This window comes from Calypte anna, chromosome 15, assembly GCF_003957555.1.
Source record: "Calypte anna isolate BGI_N300 chromosome 15, bCalAnn1_v1.p, whole genome shotgun sequence".
Classification (NCBI taxonomy): domain Eukaryota; kingdom Metazoa; phylum Chordata; class Aves; order Apodiformes; family Trochilidae; genus Calypte; species Calypte anna.
Genome location: NC_044261.1, coordinates 8,479,784 through 8,491,969, shown reverse-complemented (window position 1 = coordinate 8,491,969; position 12,186 = coordinate 8,479,784). Strand labels below are relative to the sequence as shown.

The following is a 12,186-nucleotide window of genomic DNA, read 5'->3' as shown; positions in this document are numbered from 1 at the left end:
TCCTGGCTTTTGAGCAGATAATGCTCAGTCACAAATTCCTAAAACATTTGCTAATTATTTGCTTCACATGCTCAGTCAGTAGAGCCTACTGAACCACCTAGGCAATTGGAAACTTATCCCAGATGTCCTTGAAACCCTGTTAAGTAAATGTTAAAATGCTGTGGGTTTTAACACACGTATCCATGTTTATTCACTGTGTTCTGAAATTTGTGTGTCAAGGTTCAAAGGGCACATATCAATTACCCACTGGAATATGAGATTGTCAGGGCTTTAGGAAATAGTTGCAATGATGTTATATTTGATCTTGAACTTCTGTATATTTTATTTTTCTTCTTGTAAATGGAGTTCACAGATAATATGAGACAAGAAAAAGGGAGGTTGGGAGCAAATAACTGCCCACATTTGAACAGTTCTGTTTATAAAGCTATTATGCATCTGTGGCCCCATATATAGAACTGGATGAAGTTTTTCCACATGAACACTGTTTTTGACAGAACATTTATTTTTGGTGTAGATTCTGTTTCTTAAAAAAAGGGGTCTGCTTTTCATGAAAAAGTAACTAAAGTATTGGCAAGAGATTGCCTGAAAACTAGAGAGGTTTTCATCAAAAGCTGTCACAAAAAAAAGTGACTTCATTCTTCATGGAAATTTTCCTTTGGGTGCTTGATGCTTCCATTCTCCTATGGAGAGTTTAATTTCCCTTTCTCTCCGTTGTACTGATAAATGCACAGACAGGCAGACATCCTACCCAAGGGAACCATGGCAGCCTTACCCTAATGCACCAGTCAGCAGACCAGTAAAACCAGTACTGTATAGTTCTACTACCCCTTGCAGAAAGGCAGGCAGATGCACAGAAGACAATACAAATAATAATAATAATAATAATAATAATAGCATAAGCTTTTCATTACAGACCCATTGGACATTGCAGTTTTGTAGAGTTTACTGTTCCCATTTGAGTACTGTGGCATATTCTGAGTTCAGGCAAAGCCAAGGTGTCTCTAAGCAGCAAATACTGAAAGTAAGTGATTTTCCTCAGAAGTCACCTGCCACAAAAATATTTGTGCTAAACATTTCAAATGACCCAGAAAGCTGGGTTTGCATGGTAACTATTTGTCAAGGATGGTTTCTTCTGATACACTGATTTTAAACAAGAATCTCTTTGACTGACTCCTTCTCTTTGTTCCTCCACCTGGTCAGTCCAGCTTTGTCAGCTCTGATGCACTCTGAACTATAAAAATGCTATAAACTATATAAATGCTATAAAAATGACTGCTACCCAGAGCCACCCCTCCTGCCACTACTTGTCCAGCTCATTTTCACACCTCCACCAATATCCAGAATATATCTCTCTATATTGACATATTTTGTGCATTTCTTGTGGTCGTAGATGCCTTTGTATATTCTCAGAATTCTTTATCATTGCAATTTTATTGTAAGGTACAGAATTCTGTTAATAATTTATGCTCGTGGCTTTGGGAGGAATATGCTGTGTCTCACATGAACATTCATAGGAACAAAATTGTAGGATATCTTGCATCTGATGATGCTTTGTCTTGAAGACTTGAAGTATTGTGAGCTGAGGAATGCTGACAATTTTTTAGATATTTATGGAGCAGGCTGTCAGGTGGATCTAATTTCCAGGGAGCAAAGAAATGCATGAAAGTTCTTAGGAACAAGCTGTGAGTTCTTGATTTTTCTTCTTGATCTTTACACAAAACAGGGTTAGATTAATTCAGTCACTATTCTACTGCATGCCAGCTGGAGGTAATCTCCCGAGACTGAAATCTGCTGAGATGAAAAAGCACTTTTATTCCAGTATTTCAGAGAAAGAAATTGAAGGAGAGAAGTCACAAAGAAAAAGTTTAAATTCCGGAATTTTAACTTAAATGTGACACAGTGAACCTCCCTTCACATATCTGTGTGCTATACAGCAGTGTGTGAAGAAAAAGAACTTTCAATGCTGTGAATTAGCTAAAAATGAGCTGGGAATAGAAGCATAGCTGAACACTACTCCAGATTTTATATTAATATCAGTAAAAGCTTGAACACCCTAAGGTAACAGTGATTGTGAAGGAACAGTGCAAACAATGGTGCTGATTAACTCAGGACATGTGCAGTTCAGCTACGTTCAGTGGTGCAGGGGATTAGCAGTTGTAACAAGTTTATTTCAGGAATGAAATAACCATCTTGGAAAAACTTACAACCATGTGGTGCTCAGATGTCTGTCTGGCATGGAGCTGTTATCCTGCTGATGAATTGGCCCAGGTGGAATGCAGAAATTATTTGTGGTTTATGTCTGTATCATGGCTGGCCCAATTTCATGCTTGCTTGTTGAGATTCATTTATCATCTTGGTCTTAACTTGAAAACTGATAGCATTTATTTGGAGTTCTGGAAATGGTGATCATCAACTGGTCTAAATGAATAAATAAGTTAATTGAAGGTGACCAGAAATGAGCGGAATGTTCCTGAAGGGATACATCCATTCAGCCCATGGTTACCTTCAAGAAGTTGCATGGATGTAATAATGGTCAGCACATGATCAGAATTTGGGAACTGGGCTGGTCAGGTCAGTAAGATTGAGAATTTAACAACAGCATCTTCCCAACAAAATGTGTCACTGATGTTCAGAGCAGTTGTGTGGATATGAACCAATTTGGGTCATCCTCCTCTGGGAAACTGTTTTTTTGTGATCAAGCTTCTGTTTGTGATGGGGGAAACTGAGGTAGAGTGAAAAAATCCCTCATAGTGAATCGTTGCTAAAGCTGCATTCTCTGGGGACTCATGTCTGATCCACAGGATATTGTTCCAGCTTTTGCCTCATCTGGGGCAGTCAGAACAAACCCCTGCAGACAGCTGCCCTGCACTGTTATATTTAGGGAGAAAAAGGTGCATTAATAATGCTGAGTAGGAAAAATAAATAATCCACTCAGCCTGATGTATTTACACTGGTTTATGTTTGCTTCTTCTGGAGAAAATCCAAGCAGAGGGCACTCAGGGTGATATGCTCCCTGCTGTGGTTTCCTTGCAGCAGGACAGTTCTCTGTTGGGCCACAAGTTGGAACTTGGAGAGGGACAGCAGAGCATGGGAGCTGAGATGTTCCCTCAGGTGGGAACACAGAGCCTGGGGAGCAACAGCATCTCCTGTGCCCAACATCCAGGGATACCTCTGGCTGGAGAGGATGGAGCTGGGGAAGAGGTCCTGTTCCCAGGGAACAGGTGAATTTGGGAGGAAAGATGTGAACAGTGCTCCTGTGGCACTGAGGAAGGTGCTTCCTAGAGAGCAGGAATCAAACCCAACACGGAATAAGCTGCATTTCAGAAGCACTCCAAAGAAAATTCAGGCACTATCATTTTATTTTGGGCAGCTTTACTTCCTCTCATCAGTCAGGGGAGCCCTATGCTCCTGCCAAGAAACATGCCAGCCATCTGGCAGTTTTTATTTTCATAGTGATCCAACAACTACAAAGCATGCCAGGCTATTTGTACCATCTGCCACATAAATGTCATTTCAGCAAAAGGATGGTGGACACCTGGGGACCCAGAGTTCAAAAATTATTTTAAAGGCAAAATCATTGTTTTCCACAGCAAAATAGAGTTTGAGGTTTGAGTCCACCACCCACAGGTGACCAATGCAGGACACTACTATTTATTGCTCCTGGACCATTCTCTTAAATTATATTTTCCCCCGTTTTGGTTTTTTTTCACTCTCTCTTTCTTAACTGTGAGGGTATAAAAATGACTGCTATAAAGTTCACATGTGGAAGGCCATATCCAGCAAAGTTATAGTTTCATACAATCTGTGGCAGAAATTGTTCAGGTTTTTAAACACATATTTTTCATTTTTAAAGCTAGAAATAAATTCATTTTTCATCCTGTTTGTAGCTCTTGTTCCATAATTCAGAATGGAGGATCAATCAGTGTATTTCAAGCTGCTCACCAATGGGCTTCAAAGCAGAGAAAGTTTTATTAACTGGAAAATATTTTAAAATGCCTGATCTTGGAGCAATAGCTATAGAGACAACCTATAGCATCTTTAGGGAGCCCAGGATTTTGAAAAGGCTGTGAGGTTCTATCTACAAAAAGTTCTCTTTACATTCCAGATTTTTTCTTTTGGGTGATACGTGTGGTTTTATTTTATTTTCTGTGCTATACCTGAGTTTGACAGCAGATTCTGACAATGTATGGCCAACTGACAACAAAATGCATCTATTTATGTTCATAAAGGCTGTTTGGAAAATGTCCTGTTATTGTGAAATGCTTTAAAATTATGGGGACAGGGGTGTAATATAGAAGATGGGGCATTGTTTTCCTAAATCTAGTATTGAAGTTTTTAATCAAACATTGCACCCAGGAGGCATAAAAACAGCAGTCTGACATGATAACATTTTTCCTTAAATTTTTCAGCCAGCCGAGGTTCAGATTATATACTTACATAGGACAATGAAATGGAAATACTGTGGCATTCTTTGATTTCTACTGTTTTGCCATTTTAATATAATTACTTTCTCAGCATGCTTTTTGTTGCTGGGAACATAAAAAGAATAATGCCTTGGTCCAGTAATTTTTCTTTTGTGTTGCATATTTAAAAACTGGATAGGCACTGCAATTTTTTAGTCCTTGTTTATTACCATTGACAGTTTATTTAACTGAAGAGATCTCTGCAGACAGTTTAGACAGCCCTTACCCATCAGATGAACAAAGATAAATCAGCCCATGTGCTTATTGTAGCACTGCTTTGTTAACTTTCTGTGCTCTTTCTGACTCTCTCCACTTTCCCCTCTGTTTTATTGCAGTGAGTGTTGTCCCCATGGAGGAACACATCTCACTGATGTCTTCACAGTATGATTGTGTGTCTTCTTTCTTTTGTCTTTACTATGCTCATCTTTCCTGAAACTTGAACACTAATCCAAATTTTTAACTCTTTTTCATTGCTCATTCTTTTGCTATTCCATTCCTCTGCCCGGACAGCTCTGTTGATTTTCATGGGAGGAAACAGAAGACTTTCTGGTTCTGTCCTTAATCCCATAGAATTACGTGGAAAAAGTTGGATTAATGCTGCAGGATATTAAACCCCTCCATTTCCTTAGAGAATTATTTGGCAGTTACTGAATTTCACTCCGCAGAGGAGAACCAAAAAATGACTTCTTATTTTGGAAAGGCACTAATACTTAAGAGTGCTCTAATGGTCAAAAGAACTCCTTTGTTTGAGGAACATGAAATGGGACTTTATTTTGATCAGAATCCTTAAAATAGCATAGACTTTCTTTTTATCTTTCAAATGAAACACTCAGCCATTTGGCAGCTGGGTCTTCCTGCTGACTGAAGGGTTTCCCCGTGCAGTATAAAAATGTTGTACTGCACCTTTATCCATCAATGTTCTCTCTTGAATATCTTCAAATTTAGTCATTCTGTCCTCGAGTTCAATCCCTCTGCTGTATTTGCATTTTTCAGGCCTTTCTCCCCAAAGCTTGCTGTATGGGAAATTAAGGGAAATTCAGGGCTGGGTTACTGGGGTCTTTTGGTTTCTGTGCAAGCCACAGGTAGCTGCAGTCCTGAATTGAAATGGACCTTTCTGAATCAAACCCCAATTTTGGATTAAGGGAGGTAGATGTACTTATTTTAATTGAATTTTACTTGGAGGTGGGTATTTAACCATCCTCAACTGCTCTGAAAAATCCCAGACATGGAGTCTGGTAAGAGACCATCGGGCCTGCTGGGCCCACACTGGGTTTTATTCTCCTTGTAGCCCTCTGATGGACTTTGGTTTGGCTTTTTATTGGAGAAGAGGATGAGTCTGTTCTTGCTGGAACAGAAAGTAGAAAACAGATGTACAAGTCCTAGATGTATGGGCAAAAGTATCTCCTTCAGTTTCAGAGAGGATAATCTCCAAATACAGCATTTAACACTTTTTGAGAAACACTGAAAGTCTTAGACCTGAAATGGAAGCAGAAAGAAGCACACAGCTTTGTGTGACACAGAGATATGGGAAAAAACTTGCTAACATCAGCTTTTCTTCCCCCAAAACATTATTATAATTTGGTCCTACTTCACAATTTGAGTCCTTCTTCCCTGCCATGATTCCTCCAGGCTTCGTTTGAACTAAAAACTTTCTGTGTGTGGTTTGTAATGAGCAGATTACCTCCTGTTTGATGACATCTCATCCAGAACGACTTTAAGGACATCATGGGATTTAAAAAATACTAATTATTACCTTGGCAGAGATATTTGGAAAGATCTAAACTTTTTATGTCTCTGTGCAAGTTTTAAATAAGTGGCCAGTCACCAGGATTGACTGGCTGTAGGAAAATGTTCCTTTAATCCTAATGCCCCCTTCATAGCACTTCATTGCTGATCACTAGGAATTGTGGAGTTAATAGACAATGGGAATTCAAAAGCAGTTCTGCTGGAAATTGGTGGTAAAGATGATTGTTCTGCAAAGCATGACTTTCAGAAGTTGTATTTTTCTCTAAACTTGTGGTATCTGATACATTGTGACTCTATAAAAGAAGCCTCTGAATCAAGTTGGACTGATTTTTTTTCTGTGAGTTGTGACTGTGCAGTGCCATTAGGTATGGCCCCCCAAAAATAGTTCTTGTGGTCTCAACGAGTAGGCTGAGCCTCCAGAACTGAAACCAGATGTTAATTTGAAAAAAACATAATGTTATGTACCTAACAAAGTGCTTGGCAAGCTGAAGGAAAACAGAGATTTGTATTGTTATTATTACTTAATATATAAATAAAGGCCTCACTGGACTGAAATTGAATTTCAGCAGCCTTTCTGGAGGCAATTAAAACCATTAGGTTCATCAGGCAAGGCCAGCATCTTAATATCTCTGAAACACTGGGGCTGCCAAAGTTAATTATTCATCCTTCTCCTAAATGGATTCAGATTGCATTTTAAAGGTGCAGCTCCAATAGTGTTGGCTGAAACTTGATTTTTCACCCCTGTCTCTCCTCCCTTCCCTCCCCCACAAGAAAAGTCTCATAGGAGTTTGCTTCAAGCCTTAGCAGAAGGGTTTGAGAGTGGATTTCAGACCAGGTCAGCAGCTGATTATCTCATGGCTGATCTCAGATGGTTTGATGAACAAATGTGAAATGTAAAAAATGTAAAAGCATACATCATTTTAAGTAACATTATGGTAGGAATGATTCACTGAGAAAAGGGACATTAAGATATAACTTAAGAGCAAGTTTGACTCAGGGAAGAATACAACTGTTATTATGTTTTTACCAGCAAACCTGTAATTCATTTCAGAAAATGTATACACTATAAACACATGCAAAAAGTATCATAGTCTGTGTTCTACCCATAAGTAACAAGAAGATACAAAGGTAAGGCTGAATGTAGTCCTTAGATCACAAGGCTCATTTTGTAAGACTGTAGAACTTTTTTGGATCAAGAACTACTCTTTTATTGAAAGAAGATGATTTATTGTTCAGAAAGGGGATTTCAAAAGAAGTTTAGACAATGAAACTTCCACTTTTGGTGGCTAAATCCTGAAGTTGTGATTCAATAAATAGTAAAACCCATTCAGGATCATCTGTGACAAAACCTGGTTTTAAGTATTTGAATTCAACCCTTTATCTGACATGTTGCCTCTAAAGGTAAACACTGAGGGATATTTTGCACTATGTGAAGAGGAAAATTTTAGATTAGTGGTTCCCTAAAATGTCCCATCCTCTGGAGAAAGCCAAAAGTGCTCCCTTTGCAAAGCATAAAACATGCAGTCAGCAGCCTGAGAAATAAATAAGCCAATTTCTCACAAAAGAAGGGTTTGTCTGGATGGGGACACCGAGCAGAGAAAGCCCTGTGCTGCCCAAAGTGTTTTGGTCTGACCAGTCACTGCTCTGTGTTTCTTCAGCCTATTTGGCTTTTTGTTGGGTGGTTGTGCTGTATTGTATCTACAGCTGCTCATTAATGTTATATAAATCAGTTCTATACAGCTTTCTGTTCTAGGCACACAGCAAAAACTTTTTCATGTATAACCCACAGGCCAAGTCTTGGAGTCTCACCTGACCCTTTCCAGGTACTCCAGAGATGAGAAGCACCATCCCATTATAATAATGTATTTTCATCTTCCTGTGCAGTTATGTTTAAGCCAAGGAGTTAGATGTCACTCATTTGCTTGTTACTAATAAGCATCGGAAAGGGAAAACACATCCTAGGAGCCTGAAGTGGTATCTTTCCAGCATCATTTCGAGGTCATGATTTTAAAAACTAAAAATGTTGAGCAATGTACTAACTTTTTTATGACTGAGAAAGAGAGCAAGACAATAGATTATAGTACTGCAGATGGGTGTAACCACCAGATGCTGTATGAAACCAGTCCATGCTATTACTTGCAAGGTAAAGGGTGTTACATCCTAAACTAAAAGGGTGGGAATTTCATAGGGAGGATGATTTTTTTATTTGACTGCTGACACTCAGAGCTGAAACTAAGAACCATCTGTCTTTTAGTGCTCATGACTGCTGACACTCAGGACTGCAAGAGCTCGTTTCCCAGCTTGTCAGCTTGCTGCAGAGTAAGGGAATGACATTATAAACTCAAAGAAGCAAAACCTTTTAGAGAATAATTTAATGTAGATTGGGACAAGTGTGAGAATCAGGCTCTTGGGACTACTCCATAGATTGTTCAGTGTTTATTTGGTACTTTCTAATGCCATTTTCTTTAGTAATAACATTACAGCCTGATTAGCATTTTTGTGCTGACTACAAGATCATCCCAAATTACTGTCTTGTATTCCACACCATGCACAAAGTCTGAAAATTTTCAAAAAGACAAGCTGAGGTAAGATGAAATTAGACTGTATCAGAGCACTGGAATTTATAGGAAATTGTTTCTTAACTGCTGATGCACAGTGCTTTGACAGTCCTGGTATTTCTGAAAAACCTTTTCTTATCCATTGCAGTGTGAACACAGACACACAGCACCCAGCTCTGCTGCAACAGCTGGGTTGTGAGAAATTAGTTCAGATCTGTGTTTGAAATACAGGCTCTCTTCTCTCCCACACCATATGTGTGTGTTTAGACATGAGGCTCCACACCCTGGATCCTGTGTTTTTCCCCTGCAATTCATACCACCCACAGAAAGGAGCTGCTTTCACTGGCTGGAGCTGCTCCCTTGAACCCTCCATCCTGACTGTTCAGCTGGAGAAAAAGCTATTACAGGCTCTGCCTTTTCCTTAATAAACAAAAAATGGTTCAGAACTACCTGCAGGCTTTTTATCCCTCACACCAGGCAAGATGAGAATGTGGCTTCTGAAGTTGTTACTGGACTGGTGTGGGTATTAGCTCAAGAGCTTCATTGTTTCTGCATCATCAGGTTTTGGGTGCATTTAGCAAATCAAGAGCAATTTCCAGTTGATAGACATGGGGACATATGTAGATTATTTTAAGTTTGAATGGATGTTCTTAATTTGTTGGGAAGAGGTTGTTGGGTTTTTTTGCTTTTTAGTTTCTAAGTAATACAAGCTCCACTTGACATAACTTGATTCATGTCTTGTCCTGCCCTGCAGGAGTTTCTGGAGGAAGACTGAGCAAAAACCCAGAGGCTTTTTTAGAGTCATGTTAGTTATAAACGAGTTAGAAAAAGGTGTTTGTGTGATTATTATCTTCTCTTGGATGTATTATACAAAAAACAGAGATTTTTGCCCAGTTCCACTAGATGGATCCCCTGTATCTCTATACTTGTGTGTGGTACAAAGACATTACTTTCCCATTGCAGATCTTGGCTGCCTTTGCCAAGGCAAACACTGTGACAGAGCATTGTAAATCCAAATGGGCACTGAGCAGCTTTCACCTCAGGGGACATTTTCTGCCTGCAGGTGTTGGGAGTGAAGGGAGTGAAAGAAAGAAAGCTTTGAAATGCTGAGAAATACTGATTGCACTGACCTGAAGCTTGAAAAGCTTCCTCTGCTCCCCTCCTCCCTCTGGAGAACTGCAGGCCACCTGTAGCAAGAGAAAGGGATGTGTACTGAGCAATCAGGAGATCAGGTCCATGCATTTTGGACATGAATATCCCTGATGAGGAAGTCACTTCTGAACTGCCCAATTACAGTTGAATTATTCCTGTTTCAGGAATAATCCGTGAAGAATGGCTGTAGATGGCTTTGGGGGAGTTAGGGGTGATAGGGCATTTTTGTAGAAATTATATGGAAGTGTTAAACTGTTCTAGCAGGGTTTTTTGCAGTACACATATACCCTCCGTGTGTGTGTGTAAGAGTGTTTTAGACACTGGGTGTGTTCACTGCCCTAAACGCACAAACACTCACATATTGTCCTAATCTAAAAACACACACAGAGTGTCCTAAACACTCACACACACAGATAGTGTCCTGAACAAACACAAGCACACACAGCATCCTAAAATCACACACATACACACAAAGTGTTCTAAAACCACAGACACACGGCGTGTCTTAACCATGCACGCGTGCACACACACACAGTGTCCTAAAACCACACACAGTGTCCTAAACACACACACTCACACACATTGTATCCTAAAACCACACACACAGTGTCCTATACACACACATGCACACGTGTCATCAGCGCACACACACAGTGTCCTACACACACATCATGTGCTACACACACAGTGTCCTATACACACACACACTCACAGGTGTCCTAAACACAGAGACACATTGTGTCCTAAACACACACACGCACACTATGTCCTGCACACTGTGTGTGTGTGTTTCTCCCCTCTAGAAATTATTTACATGGTAGAACTGGTTTGGTTTGATAATCTCTGACAAAATACTTTCTTTGGGGGTGAATTTTTGTTGTGTGTCTGGGGAAAATAATAGAAGGCCCCTAACTCTGAGAAAGGATTTTATTTTTTATTAGAGTTAATGTTAAAAATATTGGAAAATGCATTGTTCCTTTAAGTATTTTCAGAATAAGTAAGTATTTTAATGCAATTTAACTAGGTATTTAGTGTATAGTGAATGTATTAATTTAATGTATGTGAATGTATACTAGGTATTTAATGTAATGTGAATAGAGATTAAGACATAATACTTCAAACATAAAAAATTAACACATTTGATTGATTTTTTTAATTATTATTATTTTTTTTTAATGTTCAGTTTATGAAAATGTCAACTCTGTCCAAATTCATGTCAGGAAAAATGTTTGAAAATTCCTCTGACATGAGAAAACTTTTTCCTCCCTAGCTCTGGTCTACTTATTATATATTAATCCTGCCTGGCTCCCATTGTTGGGTGTGGCTTTTTTGTCATTCTTTTATGAGAACTTGCATGGAAAATTAAAGCACAGCCTCTGATAAATTTAGGAGGAATGGTCAAAACACACACAGTCCCTCCTCCACTGAATCTCTCCAGGTTTTAACACGGATCCCTTTAGTGAGCACTATGGACTTACAGATTTAGTGTTCATGAAAATTGAATTACTTCAAAAAAAGTGTAAAACCAGAGGCTGAGATGAGAGGTTTCCTCTCTGATGGCTCGTGCTGGGTCCTCTGTGTGGTTTATCCATTCTGTAGGTGCCAGTCCAGGTCCTTCAGCAAGCACTGAAAACACAATCCATTAAACAAAAGAAGTGGGCTATAAATGGCTGGTGATTTAGGGGTTGTCTTGGTTTGTCAGCTCTCACTGTGAAGCATTCCTGGTATTTGCACAATGCTGGAAATTATTGCAGTGTGAGAGCATCAGTGAAGCTCTGTGAGCTGTGAAAGATCCCGTTGCTGGCAGTGGCTGTGCAGCCCAATAAACTGCTCCAGTCTCAGGCTATCACAGCACCAGAGAAGCAAACTTGTCCTGAAGAAATACCAACTTAGGAAATAAAAGAGGGAGCCAAAAATGCCACGGGTCTGTGGATATCCTTGTTGTGTGACTGAGTTTGCAGTTGGATCTTCATTTCCCATTTTAGAAACAGCAGCAAAATCTTGTGAACATCAGCTTATATATGGGCAGATGGAGGAGGAAACGTTATGTGGTTCTGTAGTGTAATAAATCAATTAACAGGTTTTTTTGTTTCATTTTTTTTCTTTGTGCACAGCTAACGAGAGAACACCAGGTGGCCCTCTCCTCCATCACTTACATTGGCTGCTCCCTGTCCATCTTCTGCCTGACGATCACTCTGGTCACATTTGCTGTGTTGTCGTGAGTACTTTTAACTTGATACCTGCTGCAGAAAGCCAGGCAGTGCATT

The 12,186-nt window shown here is 39.5% G+C and overlaps 1 protein-coding gene across 1 annotated transcript in view; it reads left to right on the top strand.

Moving 5' to 3' along the window:
- Positions 1–12,186, top strand: part of ADGRD1 (adhesion G protein-coupled receptor D1) — a 125,361-nt gene that overhangs the window by 68,512 nt on the left and 44,663 nt on the right. The window contains exon 16 of the mRNA XM_030460696.1: positions 12,034–12,137. Within this exon, the coding sequence (XP_030316556.1) occupies positions 12,034–12,137 (104 nt within the window). The remainder of the gene's footprint in view (positions 1–12,033; positions 12,138–12,186) is intronic.